General features: G+C 48.3%; 1 protein-coding gene across 7 annotated transcripts in view; it reads right to left on the bottom strand.

Annotated features, from left to right (window-relative positions):
• The window catches only part of sdk1b (sidekick cell adhesion molecule 1b), a 302,231-nt gene that overhangs the window by 22,864 nt on the left and 259,844 nt on the right, over nt 1-19,523 (bottom strand). For all 7 annotated transcript variants that reach the window (XM_023814919.2, XM_023814921.2, XM_072712548.1 and 4 more), the window contains 8 exons: nt 18,635-18,785; nt 17,239-17,476; nt 15,292-15,407; nt 13,397-13,586; nt 8,661-8,759; nt 4,227-4,421; nt 3,169-3,370; nt 469-572 (listed from right to left, as the gene is read on the bottom strand). In XM_023814919.2, the coding sequence (XP_023670687.2) occupies nt 469-572; nt 3,169-3,370; nt 4,227-4,421; nt 8,661-8,759; nt 13,397-13,586; nt 15,292-15,407; nt 17,239-17,476; nt 18,635-18,785 (1,295 nt within the window). The remainder of the gene's footprint in view (nt 1-468; nt 573-3,168; nt 3,371-4,226; nt 4,422-8,660; nt 8,760-13,396; nt 13,587-15,291; nt 15,408-17,238; nt 17,477-18,634; nt 18,786-19,523) is intronic.

Raw genomic sequence — 19,523 nt, 5'->3', positions numbered from 1 at the left:
TAAAAACAGCCGAGCGTGCTGCGTCTGGGGCTAATCGCGGCTCGCGCCAGCCGCTCTGATGCTAATAAACAGCTGCCGTGGCGTGGGCCTCTCCCAAACCTGACAGGAAGATTCCGGAAACCAACTGCCCACCGTTACTCAGGAGAAACTGCTCTTTTACCTCCCTCACACCTGAGGCTGTATAGTTCACAGAAGCTGGCAATTAAACGTATCAGGTCAAACTAACGGGGTGGATTTAACTGCCACCCAGATGGGATGTGAAAAACCTGAGAAAAGCAAAGCCAAGCCGCCGATATGGCTTAAGAGTAATACCTGTTTATTTTTTATCAGCCTACTGAGATCCAACAGTTTTGCTTTTAATTGAAAGGCGCCACACTCACTGAAAAGATTATCATACTTCACCAGCCGCTTGCTACACAGCCGTAAAGCTAACGGCAGCCCCGGGCGGACAGCCGCAGCGGCCCTCACCGTCTGGCAGCGTTGTGACTGCGTGCGTCTCCTTGCTGTAAGCGCTGTCGCCCACGTCGTTGGTCGCCATCATCCTCAGCCGGTACGACGTGAAGGGCTTCAGCCTTGGGGAGGGGGATCTCGTCATTACACATGACACTACCGCAAATCCCCCTCCTCCCACTTTGCACAAAGGATTCACTGCCTTGTCTTTCAAGAGACAGTCATTAATTATATATGGTGTACAGCTCAGCAGGGGAGAGACCGGTGCTCGTGTGTGGAAGGTTATGGGTTCAAATCCCATGCCTGACAAAGTAATTATATCACCTTTGGGTCTTCATGCAAAGCTCTTAACCCCAAGTGGCCCCGTAACCCCGTCCGACCCCCTGCCCTTGGACTCCAAGCTTTCCCCACTACTACGTGACTTTGGACAAAAGCATTTGATAGATATATAAAAATAATAGGGTGAATGGGGAGAGATCAACCCGAGTATCTACTCAAAGTAAATGGCAGGCGCACGATGAAAGGCAACAGGCATGGCAGGCATTAAAGGATTTTATTTAGCTACAACCAGGAGGACAGGGAAGAGGAGCAGGAAAGCAGGTTAAATTTGGATTAAATACAACTGCATTAGAGCCTCTGAGCTATGAACGGAGACAGAAATAGTCAGGGTTTCGTAAAAGATAAGGATCCACTGGCTGTATGGGCACTACGCTGCTTTGATTGGAGACGGCACAAAACATCACCGAAGTAAAAAGACAGAAGTGTATTGATTTGAAACAACAATTGTTCATCCGGCTTTATTGTCGATGGGAGTTATTTTTATGACTCAGCTATTCATCTTCTCCTGCCCCAGCCGCAAAGCGAATCGAGGGAGACCGCTTCTCATTCCGGGAGACTTCCGAGGTCTTCCCACAGGTGAGGCTGATTGGATGCCGACTGAGGCGCTCGGCTCCCGGATGCCCAGACGGCCTGGCAATGCGACTCGGCGATGAGCTCTGATTGAGCAATCAGCCCATCCGCTAATCAGGGCCTGCCGGAGAGGGGTCTCAGAACCCAATCACCGCCGGCGGCCGTCCGCGCGGAAGGCAGGAGTGACACCCCGCTGACCTGTCACTCCGGGAGACGGGGGGGGGTGCACATTCAATTCCAAAGGAGACAGGGCTAAATTACGGAACTGGACAAGGGTACAGGTAATTATCTCCAATTTGCCTGAAATGGCTCACGTGTCGCCCCATCCACTTCGAGAGCCACTGACCCTACAAGCTGTCCAAGAGGGAAAGGTGTCCAAACCCTCAGGATCAGCGCTGCCTACCCAGAAAATGAGGCCTTGTCCCTTTGGGAAAACAGTGACAGGACAGGAGAGAGAAACCATTCAGAGAGAATGGGGCCAAAACAATACAATTAAAAGGCTCATTGGATTCATTATTAATTAAATGCGTAATTGCAAACAAGGCTAGGATCCTACAGTGTCTCTGACAAGCTCTCCAAACCTTACATTAACAGTGAACTGGACAGACAGATCATTATGTAATGATGTTATAATTAGGGGTAGATAAGAAATGATGTACCTCAGAAAATGATTCAAGCAAACTCTAACCTTTGCCATTTATTTGTAGGCTGGAACCCTATATCACATATAACTAAAGCTGCCACAATTACTCGATTATTAAAAAAGCATCAATAAAAATTTTCCTTCTTGATTTCTCGGCAATATGGTGGAAGGGAGACGGCACAAACCGGATGAAGGTGAAAATAAAGAGCGAAAGCGTCATTTGTGTGGAAGCATGTTAAAAGTGAATGAAAACGTAGTCGTTTCTCAGTATTGCAAAGCAGAAGTTAACTGTCACTACAGCACGACTGCAATGCAAATACATCTTAAAGAAAACTTTTGGGTTTGATGGACTCACCCCACGATGCAAAGTTAATCCAGTGACCCCACCATGTAGTGGTGTCAGAAAATACAGCAAATGGGTCATGAAGCGTCGTTTTGGCCATCACTACTCTCAACTCTTGACAATCGACAAGTTAGAGAGTTCAGCACGTTCGGTTGAGGTGGTTACTCGGCCAATATCCAGACCCACTGGAGATGTTTTTGATATAATTTATGAACATATAATTATTATTTATTATTTAAAATGCATATGATTTCATTACTGGCCAATGGTATCATTGTTTTTATTATTTAATTCATTTTGTTTGGCGTAAGTTTCTAAGTTCTGGAGTAACATTCCCCTAGCCCTGTTTTCCCCGTCGCATATGTGTATTTTACTACAAGATTTTAGTGGAGGTTTTTCAGGAACGCATGTGTCACGCCCAGCTGCGTACGGTCCTCGTGTGTGCCACGCCCCCCTCATTACCTCGTGTGAATCCCCGATTGTGATCACCTGTTGCCTGTTATGTTCAACCTGTCTTGTGCATTTAGTCCGTGTCTCAGTTAGTTTCCCCAGATCCGCCATTGTAGTGTCCGTGGATGTCTCTGCCTATCTGTCCTTTGACCATTAAACCTCCTGATTACCCGTCAGTTTGGCTCGCTCTCCTGCGTCCCTGCTTGCCGACTTACCCGAACGTGACAGCATGGGGTGCGATTTAGCAGGACTGACTGCATGTGCAAACTGCCCAAATCCTATGTCATCTGGGGTCACTCCTGTGGATCACGTGACCAGATGCTGCCCTTCTATTGGCGTGAGGAACCATGTGACCAGGCAGGAGAGGGCTCACCGGTCCACCTCCCAGCAGGTGCTGTTGTGGCCGATGGCGGCGGAGTGCGTGCGCCAGTCGCCGGCGGGCAGCTCGCGTATCTGCAGGGTGAAGTAGCGCACGGGCGATGAGCCGTCGCCCCCTGGCACCCAGCACAGGAACAGCCGGCGCGAGTCCACCTCCTTCTGCGGGATGCTCAGCTCCTTCGGAGGCTGGGGCCGGTCTGCAGGGGGAGACGGGGCAACAGCCTCAGGTCACATGACAAGCCCCACAGGGGCGGCCATGACACTAGGCGGCAGTCGATTGATCAATCGATGGTGTAAATAAGCATGCGGGGGGAGTTTCAGTGCCCCCATCCCGCACACCGGGACACCAAGACACAGGCCACCATCCATTACAAAATCAAGACTCAATACAGAGAAGCATAATTGTTTAATTTTAAAGGTAGCTATTATCGATTGGCTGAAACATGCAGGCCGTGTAATAAAACAGCCATCGATTGGACAGGCTGTCAGTGGGTGACCTGTCTTTCACGAGCCAAATAGGCTGATTAATTAGCCTTTATTTCTACAACACCAAAGAATTTCAGAGCTGTTTATATCGCTTTTATCGACCTTCCTCGTTAGAGCGATGCTGGGCTGAGTAAGAGGGGACCAGCCCCGGTGACGCGACACGACACTCTCATATGTCTGTGACAACACGGTGTAACCAATCAAACCCTTCGACGCTGTGCATAATGTAGCTGCCCATGCATTGCGAGCTGTTTCCAGTCGAAAGGCTTTTCTATTCTCCCCTTCTCATACTGTCCATTACAGTACACTCCTTTTCCCACAGGTTTCTCCAAAGTGTAATGCAGCAGTCTTATGTGGTGCATTGTAAATGAAAATCCACCATAATAAGAAAAAAGGTCAAAACTATAATTATATTTACAATGAACGTTCCAAAAAGGACAACCTGTTGGGATTATTCCTGGAACACATCCCATAAAGATATGAAGAGCACTGAAGAAGCCACAACTGCAGTGTTTCTGAGTGACAGGAGGTGGCGCCGGCGAGCAGAAACGGCCCATGAGAGCTGACCTCGTCTCTCTGTCGTTATGACGACAGCCTCCTCCGGCAGACCCCAGCCCTGCTGAGTCCTGGCGGAGATCCGGAAGATGTAGGCGGACTCGGGGGACAGCCCCGTCACCGTGAACTGCCGGGCCGTGGAGCCCACCTCCACCGTGGTGAACTTGTTGGGGTCGCTGGCATCCAGCCGATAGGCTATCTGGTAACCTGGGGGACGGGGGGTCAGGGGGGGAGGGGGGTTACAGGATCCGCATGCCTGCAACCTGAAAACACTTTGGGATCATTTACAACATTCCTGAAGTATCAAATTCATCCTTCTGTGCCTGAAAACTTTTATAAATGAAGGCACTTTCTCCTGCCTAGTCTCCACTGTGTTTTTCAAAATTAACTCTAAGACGAAGAGACATATCACTTCTGCTGCCTTACTATATTATTATAATTCAATTTAACAATTTCCTCTGAAGCTGTCACCACCAAAACGGATGCTCTGTAAGGCATGGCGAGATTAAGGTAAGCCTAAAAACACCTCCCATGTGACATTACATCACTTTTATCCAATTGGGAAGGCAGACTCAGCCCATCGCTTCAACTCAAGGAACCAACTCTGGCAACATGCTGATCCTCGCATTTGAACCAGCAACCTTCCGATCACAGGCGCAGAGTCCAAACCCAGAGAGCCACACACCGCGCAATAAGAACAAATTTAGTCAACCTCAGGCTTGACTCGGGGCCCTTTTACACCAATCGAGCTACGCAGTTCTTCGGGTATGCTTCCCTCCAAAGACAACCACCGGCTATTTAGCCTTCAGCCACACGCTCACACAAGGCCCTTCCAGTCATCGCTTGAAGAACTTCATCCCCGTTATAAGTCCCGCTCAGGCCCTGTCACAGGCGGATGACATCTGACTACTGCGGGGCGCCGTCCGCGACAGACCGGCGTGGAGGAACTGCGTGAAGGTTAGGGGGCTAATAAATATGAGATGCGGACAGCTTGTCCAGTTGGTAAACCCTTTATCTTCCCGGCTGGGAATTACATGTCGGACAATGCAGTCGCAGTGGATGCCAGTGAATTAACACGCCTCGGTGGAACGCTCTGTTTATCTGTGGGCCGCCCGCCCCGCTGCGAGCTACTACTTAATGGCGGCTTTCTGGCTGTATTGGCCTTTTAGCTGCACAAACACAAAGGAGGCCGTCCCCTCCGCACCCTCTGCATCATCTCCCACCACGAGCCGGGGGTTTCATTTAAAAAAGCGGCTTCTGCAATAAAGGAGCAGGACCAAGCTAAAACAGTGGCTCCCAAAGCCTGCAGTGTTTGTGAAGCTTCCTCCAGAAACAAAACTGCAAAGAAACAGATGGACTATTACATTTTTTTTCGTTCTTGCAGCACTGTGACTCATGACATGATTTCCAGGGAAACTTCTGGAAAGGCCTCCTTGGCGTGCGCAGCAGGCCGTGTAATTGGCTAGATCACCACCTCTACACCGCTGGAGTTTTATTTCCGCAATTCATTGCCAAGCGATCGGTGATCCTCGATCTGCCAGGCGGAGGCGCCAGAGCGCCCCCCTCTGAGAGGCTTGACCTGGGGAGGCCGTGTCCAACGACTAGGGAGGGGGAGGAGCCTGTTAGCCTCTAGTGGCTAAAGACAAGCAGGTTATGCAGAATGATTGCAGCTCAACATCTGTGTCTCTGTGTGAGGTGTGTGTGTGATGATTATGTTTTATTGCATTGTGGGGACCAAATGTTCCCCACAATGTGATAAAAACCTGTTATTTTGACGTTGTGGGGACCATTTTTCAGGTCCCCACAAAAATCTGTGAGTACAATCAAAAAAGTAAAAATGCCAAAAGTTTTGTATCTTGTTTGTTTACTTATGGTTTAGGTTAGCGCTGGGTAGAGGTTAAGGTCGTCATGCTGGGATTAGAGTTCTCCCCATAGAAGTGAATGGAGAGTCCCCACAAAGATGTAATTATAAACCTGTGTGTGTGTGCGTGAGAGAGAGAGAGAGAGAGACAGACAGATAATCCTGAACTAACAGGCTGCAAAACCCAAAAAAGTCATGCTGAGATTTGGATTTTATAAGAGTCATTTGGCCTATCCATATGGAACGGGTTAGAAAAACTATTAATAAATTAAGGATAGATCAATAAAAAGTAAAGTAGGTGTGTAAAAAGGCAGCACATACAACTGCGTAAATATACTTATTATCTGCACAGAAGAGACGGCTGCATCACTTAACAGCATCTAGTCGTGCAGCTAAGCTGCTATTGTCAAAGGGATATGGCATCATCACAGATCAAAGGCTGCTGATTGTATTAGACGGCCGTGCATTAATACATTCAGCTGATCGGCTTCAGAAAAGTCTAATCCTGTCACTGCAGGCGTTTTCCTTAATCAGATTGTGAGGTATTTCTGCTTTATGAAATGTGTCAAAGCACTGGAAATAAATAAGCAAAAAGCCTCAGTCTGTCTGCCTCTTTGCTTTGCCCGCACTACAAAGAAAAACTGAGAGTTGCTTTTGTTTAGCCCATCAGTTGAAAGGGGAAGATGCCTTACATGTATGGTGCGTCAAGCACTCTCGTACGTTCATGCTCCGTATTCTAGGATTTTTTAAGGTAGGGCTACAAAAGGGGGCATAATTCTTATAGAGGGGCCAACGTTAACATTAGCCAATGATATGTTTTGAACTGGTGAGTGACAGCGGAACCATCCAATTAGGTTTCAGCTGGAGCCAGTGTCCATACGGCCCCACCCCACTATATACTCCTGAAGAGGAAGTTTGGTCTCCTGCACTTGTGACATTTGCTGATCGGCAAAGCTGAGTTTTCAGGAAGATTTAAGCAAAACCGCTCAGTGGCGAATTCAAGAGCGAGGCCACTCCCCCGTGACATTAACGGTCAACATTTACCGGGAATCGGATGGGGCAGGAGGGAGATAAACCAGTTTCAATGGTTCTGGAGGCAGGATTAACTCAGCCCACTAGGAAAAAATAGGCTTACCTGACTTTCAGTTAAATGCTTGTGCTAGGTGATGCTTTATGAGGAAATCAAGTAGGGAAAAACTTGGGAATAATGAACTAGGGAATAAAGCAAAGATGTGCACACAGTGGTTGGTCTCACACCTCACTGGTGGTGACGGCGAATTCACAGGAGACAGACAGTCTAGGAAATAACCCAAACTCTTCCGTTCCAGCTCAGTTATAGACATAATCTCCACAGACGTTAAGGCTCTTCCTCAGCCCTACCACATGAGGCAGTGCACCTGTTTGCCGTGCTGGGAGAGGATCCTGAAAGCCACAGGTATGTTATGGATACAGCGAGACATGCTGTGCTTGCCTGAAGTCACACCGCATAGCTGAAAACCAAAGAAGCTCACGGGCTGGAGTTTAGAAATAAAAGTACATATGTTTTTTAAAACAAATGATGTCACCGTAACTAGATATGAAAATGGTTGCACCGGTAAACCTCCAGTCGTGTTTTTATTATGTGAATTATTGAGTTTCACTCACATCCTACGACAGACCACACAAGTGCAGGATTCTTGGATGCAAGTTTAAATGTTTAGTGAATGTCAGCAAGCATATCAATAGCCATCTGTGTTACAGTACCTGCTTCACTTAACACTAAAGCCCGAAATCCAAATAAAAAACATATTCCCTGCCCTCATGGCTTCTAATGTGCTGGAAAAAATATTATCTGATCCAGGATTTATATGTACCGCTGCCCTAGAACATTCTTCAGCAGCAGGTTTAGCCACCAGCCCGTCCCCAGTGACTCCATTCGATAGAGGGTTCCAGACATCAGTTTGCAGTTAAGCTCCCCCCCCCCCACCACTGAATGTGCAATTAATCTCAAGTGTGGAATGACAGAACACCCTCCCCTAGATATCTCTACAAACAATCCTATCGTCTCAGTTAATTGAAGACAGAACATAAACATTGACGACTGTCCAAACTATTTCTGCATAAGAGTAATTATCATGGGTGCCCTCAATAAGAGTTCAACCTATTAAAGTCTTTTCACCATTTAATATCAAGCATCTATAACAAGATCAGCCGGAAAAATGTTGGAATAGCGCAGCAGCCGGCACATCTTGCCTTTGTTGACAGACGTGAGACCGTAATATGGGCTTTACACGGCGGGAGAGGCGAGTTTTATCTTTCCCATCAAGGACGCGTCAAAACAACGCTTTCTACCGCTCACCTGGGGGCTGTAATCTCGTTAGCTTCAGAAGCAGGTTAGACACCTTCATATTGCTGTTTACCATTAAAAAAAGGGGAAAGTGTTGGAAGTTTAATTTTTTTGCCATTCAGACTCGCTTTATGCAATGCCTTGTATTTGACAACTGAACTGACTGAGATGTCACTTCTCGCGGTTTTCATTTCCTGGCAGCCTAAAGGTCAGCACAGGTCAGAGACAGGGTCACAGGGGTCGGGGTGGGGGGACTCACCGAGGATGATGCCGTTGGGCTCGGTCGGAGGCTGCCACACCACCCTCACGGACGTCAGCCGCACTTCTGGGAAGACCAGCCTCACGGGAGGGCCGGGAACTGGGGGGGGGGACAAAGCCAGGAGAGCGTGTTGAGGCAGGAATACACTACCTACCCACTGCCTGCCCCGCGTCAAAGAGCGATTTCACAGTGTCACGGTATGGTGTTCGCAACCAGCCAGGCTTAAGTCTGTAGACATGCCCATTAGGGAACCATTACAGAGATAAGATGACGAATCCCACACGGCTCAACATAGGCTCATAACCCACAAAAGGGGTTCTAACCCCACAGGCCAATGACGCCTCCATCATTTCAGAGCGGCCCTGACAGGAGGCCCCCCCGGAGGAGCACGGGGTCGCCGCCCATCAGACCCTCCCTACCAATTCCTCGCTGAGGCTCTTGCAAAGATGAGTTACATTGATCGCCGGCTCCGGGCAGAGCGCTCCCCGGGGGTGACGTGGGGCACTTACAAATAACACGAGCATCAGGGGGCTCTCTCTGTTTTGTTGACTTTGGGGATGGACAGGTCACAAACTCTGGGAGTTAAGCAGCTCTGCTTCTTTCCGCGGGTCGGTGACTGACACCTGCTGTACTGCGGAGCATCCCGATCTGACCCGGTCCTGACCGGGGCCACGACGGCCCATCAATCCCACTGGCATGACGGGAGATAAACAGCCCGGTCCTCAGCTCTTAGTCAAAGTGGAGCTTCCCTTGCAGTCTGACAATAAAGGCTTGAGCGTCGGCTGGCTTGAAGCAGTCGAGGCAGGAGTTTTCAGGAGAGATGCAGCTTTTCATGGCTGCCGTCAGCCTTGTGGCAGAGATCCTCACACCCGATGCATGCAGGTCTCACATGGAGTCACGCTGCAAACACACTGGGGCCCTCAGACAGCAGCCTGACCCTCCACGTATCTCCATGCCCAGCCTGCAATCGTCATACCCCTGATATGTAGACCTGATATGTAGCCACATTCCTACTCTGGCAACACAAAGAGCAGCGGTTGTGGGGGGGGAGGGGGGAGGACAGAGCCAAAAAGGACGCGACTCCACTGTCTCTGATCTTTGCTGTCAGCCAGTTCACTCCTGCAACCCCCACCCCCCCCCGCTGAGCTGTCACCATGGGGTATCTGTCTAACATCGCCACGGTGACCACACATCCTGTTTCACCCCAGAGCGCCCAGACCTGCGAGCACTTTGGGGCCGACTCACTGTGGTGACCGTGTGACACTGGAATAGATGTGAGTAAAACAGCGTCCTTCCCGGGGGGGGGGGTTAGAATCTGCCACAATGGATAAAAATAGGAGCGTGAGGCTATGGCGAGGGGGGCTCTCATTTTGGGTGCCCCCCCAGCCTACGACATTCCCAGTCTTACCAGGGAGCGAGACCACTGCATGTGGTGAAAGGCCCAGCGACCCGCAAAAACCTGCCAGCAAGGCAGTGACTTTGTCCTCTCCTTTACAGGAAAAAAAAACAAAAAAAAAACAAAAGCACTCCGGCCTTCTGTGAGCCATGTTACAATTTATATGTAAACCAGCAGCTGTGCAGGAGCACATCTCCCCATGTTTCCAGAGGGATGGGAAGCTCCACACCTTCTCCGCTTTGTCCCGTTATCCTATCAATTACCGGCGAGGGTCACCTTTCAGTAATGGCCACTTGCGCACGCTGGCTGTTTTTATCTCTCTGGCTTTAAGCCTCCTTCACCTCTTCACCGGCAACCGACAGGGCAACAAAATCAACATCACTTGATTTGTTTATCTATCTTCCTTGCAGGATGCTCTGCGATGGGCTGTCAGGCCCGTCACAGCTAAGGACGCGTGCAGACAGACAGACACACGGGGCACCTGAGAGATCCCTTTATTTTAAATCAGAACTTTTCAGTCGGCAGCTCCCGGTTGCTATTATTACTATAATACTAGAAAACTTTTCATGGAGAGTTATTATAAAATCTCACACACGTTCTCCAGCAAGGTGTCTGTTTATGCACTGCTCTCTTCCCACATCCAGAATCTTCTACCGCTCCTTGGATGGGAGAGACAGGGCCTGAAAGGTGGAAGCCCAGACAGACAGAACCGACGGCGTCGGTTTAATTAAAGGAGGCCTCGTCTGGCACCTGAGCGACTCCCCGCCTCGCGGTTTTTAATTTATCTTCCCGCTAAGCCATTGCGGAGCGGGGGGGCCGGCAGAGAGGCTCTCCACAGATCCGCATCTCCCGACCCCAGCGTCAGATTTGAGTTACATTTTAACTTCATCAAAAACAAACAAAAAGATTCACATAAACCTTGCGGCTGGGAAACTGCAGGTCCCCGGATCATTGAGCATTTTTCTGATGCCGATGAATGGCTCAGTTAAAGACGAGAACTGTTCCCCTTCACACATACGCACTGGGTGTGAGGTCCGGTCCAACGGCCATGCATTCTTCACCAAAATGGAGAGAAGGTCACTACTCACTTATTGCCATTTTTAATATGGTCTTCAGAATGCAATTAACTTCTGTAATTACACCGGCCATGTTGTACCGGCGTTTCATTAAACGTATTTGGGCACAAACAAATGCAGCGTGTCCCTGTCTGCCCACGGTCAGCAGCCACAAATCACATGTGCCCACTGAGGGAAAGCGGGCCCCAGGTGGCGCTGTGGTGATAAATCTCCTAGTGGGTGAAGATCCTGGGAGAAACAGACTGTCCCGCGGGCCACAGTGAGCATGCGAAATAAAGTCTGCCGTTTCCACGACGACACGGGGCGCACTTCTCACCATAATCTTACTTACCCTTCCGGTGCAACATCTGCAACACATATTTTATTTCTCGAGTGGCTTTTGTTCAAAGTGACATACAAGGGAGGATCAAAGAGCAATTGGGGTTAACGTCAGGGGCCCAATAGTTATGTCACTCTGCTGGACGTGGGTTTTGAACCAATAACCTCCTCATCCCAAAAGGCACAGATGACCAGAGAAATTTCAACATCACTAACATCTGACCAGGAAGAGGAATGGAAACTTTAGGTAAACAGCACTACTGGGGATTGAATAAAATGGGCCCAAGTGACCAGCACCCCATATGAGCAGTTCTGTGCAATGCTTAATAAGGGCTCAACTCTAGCGTCTCATGATCTATCACCACACTTTACATAGGGGATCAGTGGAAATGTACAATGTATATATTATGTTTGTATTATGCTGTTCTTCTCTGCACAAGAATCTCTGTACAATAATCTACAGCTTTTATTGGGTCATATATACATAACTGGCGTCTCATAAAAGAGGGAATCCTGGCTTATGCTCTATACATATATATGAATACTCTGCAGTAACATGTAATGTTGAGAGTATTCCATACTGAGGTGACATTTTTCCACAAACAGATCGATAGAAATATAATCCTCTTCAAGCACAACAGAGCTAAGCTTCACCTTAATTTCTAAAACAAACATTGGCCCTGCAAACATTTTAATGCATTAGAACAGGTAACAGAAGCCATTCCAAAACCAGAAACAAATTTAAAAGTCTTCCAATATATTTATAGCGGTATTGAAATGGCACTAAGGGTATTAGAGTGCAATTATATTTCTGATCATCTCAGATGGTGCTCCGACTGCAGAATGTATGTTTTCTCTCAAAGACGATACTTCGTTTTCTGCTTAGTCATGAATCCATAATGATAAAGGTCTTTGCTGTACTTCCACAATGTGAGGCCAAAACCAGACAAGGTCTTTCCGGGTAGAGTGAGCTGCAGCGTGTCCGTGCAGGTGGCCATGCTAATAAATGGCCTTTGCAGAACAACAGAAAATAAAAAGACTGATCTATGACTATCAGACGTGCTGCACACCATCTGAATATCTCTGGGAAAATGGGCAAAGTGGAAACAGCCTGAATACTTCACGAGGGTGCACAAATCTCCTCACTACAGTGGGATCTCGTTACAGCAGCAGAACCATAAAATCCCTGTAGGCTGTCATAAACATTCCCCCCTCCCCGCCCCCTTGTTAGGCCTACCTCCTGCTGTGGATCATCCCCCCAGCTTCCACTGGGTCCCCCCCCTTGCAGCTGGGCTAGCAGCAGCCGCCCCCCCCCCCCCATGGGCTATAGGGTAAAACGCGGCCCACCACCAACACGCCCACATCCTCCTCCCACACCCGAGTTGAGATGTTTAATCACAGCGCTGGGGCAGGATTTCAGGAGACCCCCCTGCCCCCCCTCCCACCCTTAAAAGCACCCGTCAGTGAGGCTATGCAGTGGATCAAAACACTACCTCCACCTTAAACTTGTGAACTGATCAGATCCCGGACACTTTTTTGTTTGTCGGTAATTCATTCAGAATCTGAGGTTTTTTTAAAGAAGAGAATTTCCAGAATTTAGAAACTACTTAAATGAATCCATGAGACAAGACCAAAGATTACGCATAGAATGACTGCAGGATGATGGAAGTGTCGATTGAGAAATGTCCTTCACCCAATGCCGACCTGCTCTCGGCTCACGGAAATCGATGCCAGGGAAGGGAAAACGGAAATATACTGTCAAAAATAATGTGGGTCGGCTGGAATGAGTTAGCTACCCTCTCGGTCCCAAAAAAGCACATTTGGATTAGGTGATGAAGGACCTCACATAAGGACAGCTTCAGCCTAGCCTGATTCTCCAGGGAGCAGATGCTGTTAGGGACCCAGTCAGAGAGAAATGGCAGGCTAAGGAGAGGGAGGTTCCTCACCATCATCTTTGGACCTCTCCAGCACCGGGGGGCTGCTGGGCTTGCCATCCCCAATGCGGGTGAAGGCCAGCACCTGGATCTCGTAGAGGACAAACTTGCGCAGGTTCCTGAGCAGAGCAGAGCGTGTCAGGTTCCCCTTCACCACGAGAACCTGCGGCTCCACGCCCGAGTCCTGCTCCTTGTACAGAACCTAAGGGGACACACAGACAGACAGAAACACACACACAGACACACACAATTAACAAGAGGAGCCAATCTGATTGACATTTAACCGGCCAACTGAACCGTGACAGGACCTGGCTGACAATGCTCAAGGTCTAGCTATTTAGCGCCTTTAACAGCAGCCAATCGCTCAGCGATTAATCGCACACCCGGCTGGATATGATGCCTGGTGTGATATACAGGAGCTTAGGATTAGGGACGGGACACGTCATGGTGATTTAGACTGGGAGCATCTCTAAATGCCAGCTGAGGAGACTGTAACTATGTCTTCCCTCCAGACGAGACCCTCTGAAGCTCATGCAACGTCTGCAGCCTTTTCTGCGACCCAGCACTGCACCTACGTGATTGGCAGTGATATTTATGTGCTCAATAAACAAAGTTATCAATACGTTAGAGGAAAAATACAACAGCATAATTCTGTGCTAGGCTGACAGAGATTGCACATCGCTCCCTTTTTTCAGTTTTTTTTGCTGACGGCGCTGAAATGCATATTAAACGTCAACGAGAAAACATAAAACATCAAATGATGCAGACGTCCCGGGGTTCTGTTTCAACAACATGACTGGAGCGAGTCGATAAATTAAACATCTCTTGCTTGCTACCACTAAACCCATTCCTACCCGCCTCAGAATTTTGAGCCCAAAAACTACAAGTGCTCTGTTTGTGGCATAAGTCTTTACATTAAGGGGCATCTAAAAACTACTAAAAATAGCCCTCAGACATCAGCAATCACCCTCAAGCTAAGCTCCAGCTAATCGAATGTTTCAGATCTCCTATCTTCCACAGATGGGATCTGCTAATATCTAATTTGAGTGACAGAAAGGTCGCATCATTATTAAATATTTATATCTGCCGTGTTGTGCGGTATAACTCAGAACTTGCGCGGCATGAAAAAGCCCGGATTACAATGAAACGTTAAAGCACAGCATCCATAAAGAGAAATTGCACGTCGCATCCAAACTCCGTGAGCTGCAACTTCATCAGCTGAAACTGCAGCCCAGAAGGCTAAAAGTCAAAGGCAGTATGTTACAAAAGAGCAGTAAGAACTGCGTTTCAGGGTTTGCCAACAAAGGCGATGTTACAGCATTCCAGTCTGGCACGACACGAGACCCCAGAGCTCGCAATTAGCCCTACAAATAGCCCAAGCAAAACTAGCAAGTGTAGTAGGGCGAGTTCCCAGTAGTTCAGAAGAGGCAGTCTGTTTAAAAGAGTTTACGCTCTACAGATACCCTTTATTTTTGATATATGCGGCTGAGAACTACTTTCCACAAATATGCTTAGCACAGATCTTTAGTGTATTTAAAGACTGGGGTCTATTTATAAACCCTTTTCTTGTAGAGGAATGAAGCATCAGTACTTGGCCTTGCATGATGTTACATCATACTGTACGTGCTACATTCATGTCTGTGAAACTTTAACTCATTCTGGTTCAGGGGGGAAGAAAAGGTGGACTAGAGTTTCATGTATATTTTATTTATTTGGCATTTCTATTTTTATTTTTCTCTTTCACGTTGACGATTATTTAGTTGATGAGCCAATACGGTACGTTTATGAAGCTTATGGGAATGGGATTGGTCAGTTACAGCTAACGTGACTTCCTGATTTCCCCTCCAAAATAAAAGGTAAAACCCTCAGCCAGTTTTTAATCATTTTCACCATAAACAGAGCTGTACCTTGTACCCCAGTACGTATCCGTTCTTCTCCTTGTCTGGAACTGGCCCCCAGTTGACCAGGATCCTCGTGGAGCTCATGGCCTCTGCCGTCACGTTGTCAGGGGCGCCGGACGGCACTGCCGAAACACCGGAGTCACCATCACCTCAGGCCGGGCCGGTGACAACTCGCTGCTAATTAACTGAATGGACTTTAATCATAATGAGTCTATCGAGGAAATGTCAATACGCAGTAAAAAATATCAGTGAGGGTGGGGGCTTGGGGGAGGGGTGTTCTCTTCCTCACAGTGCCACAGACTGACGCATTTCTAGTAAAACTCTCAGATGGAGAAAAATACTCGAACGCCACCCGGATTCATCAGAGCCCCCCCACAGTGAAATCACGCACCCGGGATTGCATATGATTACTGCATTACGTCGCCATCCCAGACAAATGCCATCCACATTAGCGAATCACCTGGCAATCAAACAGGCCTCGCTGCCTGATTTCAGACGAACGACCCGCATGCTTTCAATGGCCCATTAAAGGTAGATTTGCTTAAGTGCGGAAAGTGTCGCTTCCGTGCGTCTGGTGTCCGCTGGTGGCTACGGAGCAGGCCAGACCGCTGGGAAATGGCGGACGGGAGAAATAAGAGCGAAGGCCTGCTGGGCAGGGTGGTGAACGATCACCAGCCGGCTGTGACCGCACGAGAAATGATGAAAATGACTTTGGGATTCCTCGCTAAAGAAATGCATTTATACCGAATAATAAGCAGCGCCAGCGGCTGCGGGAGATTTTTCACTCGCCAACTGCAAATTAAGGTAATATTTTTAAACTTAATGGCACGCATTTATTCAGAACCCTAAAATAAACAGGTTGAGCAGTCAGACATAAAATATCCAGCTTGGGTGCCCTTTGAAAAGTACAGCTAAAGCCTGGAAAACAGTCGATGGTCTTTCATTAGTGAAGAGCACAGAAACGTCTCCAGGAAAAGGGCTTAGACCATCTCTTCTTGGAGGACTATTAAAGAGCCCTTTGCAGAGCACAGGCTGAATCCCACCCTGCTTCACCATTAGGATCCTCGCATGCAACGAGACATTTTCAGGAGAATGGAAAGTTTAATCTGGACAGCTATTTAAAGCATACCATCAAACTTTCATGTGGTTTCCAAGCAAATGCATGTTTACTCTAACCATGGACTCCTCCCCCCAATAACAAGCTGGCAAGGGTGCGTTGACATCTTCCCTAGAAGAAATGTCACAGCGCAGCTACTTCTAAGGTCAATATATACTGTATATGTGTAAAACAGAATTATACGTGTGGACATGTAAGCACATGAAAATGGATACTCACGCACACATTTCAATTGACCACTAAAATGAAACGTTTAGTGCATCCTTTATGATTAATTGTATAATGTAAGTGATGGAGTCCAGTTTTCCACTTCTAGAGTAAAGGCATAAATCACCATGTATACTTATGAACTGCATATTGAAATAACGGTACTATACACAAACAAGGCACTGTAATAACTTACATAAAATAAAAGCTACTGATAATGTCAAACTACCACAGCCAGGGTATGCATATGCGTACCTGCAGCACTTATTAATAAGTGAATTTTAGATGACAACCAGTGAGGCTTTTAAAGCTTATTCCTATTACAGAAGCCCCACATCACTCATGCAAAAAGGTTCTTTCATTCAATTTAAGGGGAGGTAGGAGAGATAGCATGGATGACTCTGCTTAGCTCTCTTTCAAAACAACCCATTTCACAGCCATATGGTACACAGGTTGCTTTAAATGGCACCATGGACACGTGACCCTGGGAGGTGGCACTGTGCTGTAGTTGGTTAATGCGCCTGTCTAATAAACATAAGATCCCGGGTTTGAATCCCAGCAAGATGATTCCAGATCTTAACAGTCAGATCTTATCTTAACGCCCCTGATGTTGCCGGAGCCACACTTACCTGACTCCCGCGTTCGGCCCTTGACTTGCTCGCTCCAGGGCCCGGGGCCGATAGAGTTGAAGGCCTGGATCTGCAGCCAGTACTCGGCCCATTCCTCCAGGCCCTCCAGGGTGAGCTCCCTCTCCAAGCGGTCATTAACCACCTGGCTCCGCGTCTCCCCCTGCTGGTCGACTCGCCACAGTTTCACACGGTACCCCACCGTCTCCGGGTTACCATTGTACTCTGAATCAGGTAAAGGCTGGTGGGGCAGCAGGGGGGGTGACAGGCACACGAATTAACAGTCAGATAACTTTTAATACAGAAACTGTAAGGCACAACCGAATTCTAGAAAACAGAGCCTGAAGCAATACCTCAGAATTATTTTGCACTTTTTTTCGACACATCATATAAAGTTATCCTTCAGCAGCACACGCACGCAACAAATTTATTTGTTCATCGTCTCACAGCTGTCAAAATTTAATTGAAAAATTCTGCCATCAGCTCAAAAATACAGGAGCAGCTGTGACTGTAAGAAAGATGTCAGACTAGAAGATGTATCAGCGCACAGCCAGGATTCGTTCTTTAGAATTCATCAGTAAACATCATGAAGTGGAGGAATTCAATTTCAGGATTGACAAGCTGCACATCACCTGTCATTATTTCAGGTGGAAATCAACGGTAACATTAAAAGGCCTAACATTCACGGGAAGGCATGCATCATCGCAGGACTGCAAGCTACATTTATGTATTTAACAGGTGCTTTTGTCCAAAGCGACATACATATGAGGAGAGCTGGGGGTCAGGGAGCAGAGTCAGCCTGGAGCGGCTGGACTTAAAGGCTTTCCTCAATGGCTCAACAGTAATATAATTACTACATCAGCCAGGGATTTGAACCCATGACCTTCCGAACACGGGCACAGACCCCGAAACTGCTGCACTAAACACCACCCCCAGAATGATAATGAGGACAGGTTTTCGTTTATTATGGATAGATGGTGGACTGCTCGCATAAATGCGTCGTCTAAAGTGACAATGATATCAAAGGACAGTCTGAATGATTCAGCAGAATCCAGCTGAGCAGAAGCGGACGGAGCGGGCTATCGGAGAAGCACTTCGTTACCGCGTGGACAGCAGAAGCAAGCGATGGAAACTGTCTATGCACAGAGATAACGACTTTCCTTTGTGCCTCCTGAAGTGAAAATACTCTTTGTCATGCTTATTTTGTTCAGAAAGCAGTGCGCAGGTCTCAACATGCTCCCTGCATGGTGCAGGCGGGAAAGACGCACCAGCGTGACAAACAAGTCCCTTAAAAAAAGCGTCAGAAGCGACAACCGCTGGTACGCCCCACATCCCACACCCTGGGGCCCTTCCTCCCAGAAACCAGACGGGGTTGCCCAGGCGACGCCAGCCTCCTTACCACCCACCGCAGCCACAGGCTGGTCTCGCTGGCCGTCCGCACCGTCACGCTGCTGGGGGCCACGTCTGGGGGGGCCTGCAGGGTCTGGATGATGCGGGAGGGCTGGCTGGCGGGGCTGGAGCCCACGATATTCACCTGCCGCATGCGGAATCTACGAGGGCACAACAGAATGACATTACTACAGCCCGTGCTTTTATCAAGAAACTAAAAAAAAAAAACATACTTCTTGAGACAGCAGGAGAACTTCTTGAGCAGTTGGGAGATAAGGGATTTGCTCAGGGGCCCAAAAGTGACATCATTCTGCCAATTTTAACCAGTGACCTTCCAATCACAGGCAGAGCGCCAACGTGAACACATACACTCTCACAACACACCCACACACACACACATACACACACACCGTTTTGTCCAGTACACTGGAAGTGATGCAGTTACTACATGTGTAAAAATAACATGCCAGGAGCCTGCGACATGGCTCAGGGACACTGCTCAGCGGCATTGCTCAGCAACATGGCTCAGCAGCACTGCTCAGCAACATGGCTCAGCGACATGGATCAGCAGCACTGCTCAGGGACACTGCTCAGCGGCATTGCTCAGCAACATGGCTCAGCAGCACTGCTCAGGGACACTGCTCAGCGGCATTGCTCAGCAACATGGCTCAGCAGCACTGCTCAGGGACACTGCTCAGCGGCATTGCTCAGCAACATGGCTCAGCAGCACTGCTCAGGGACACTGCTCAGCGGCATTGCTCAGCAACATGGATCAGCGACATGGCTCAGCGACACTGCTCAGGGACACTGCTCAGCGGCATTGCTCAGCAACATGGATCAGCAGCACTGCTCAGCGGCATTGCTCAGCAACATGGATCAGCGACAAGGCTCAGCGGCAC

The sequence above is a fragment of the Paramormyrops kingsleyae genome, chromosome 5, assembly GCF_048594095.1.
Source record: "Paramormyrops kingsleyae isolate MSU_618 chromosome 5, PKINGS_0.4, whole genome shotgun sequence".
Classification (NCBI taxonomy): Eukaryota; Metazoa; Chordata; class Actinopteri; order Osteoglossiformes; family Mormyridae; genus Paramormyrops; species Paramormyrops kingsleyae.
This window is presented reverse-complemented; position numbering and strand designations above follow the sequence as displayed.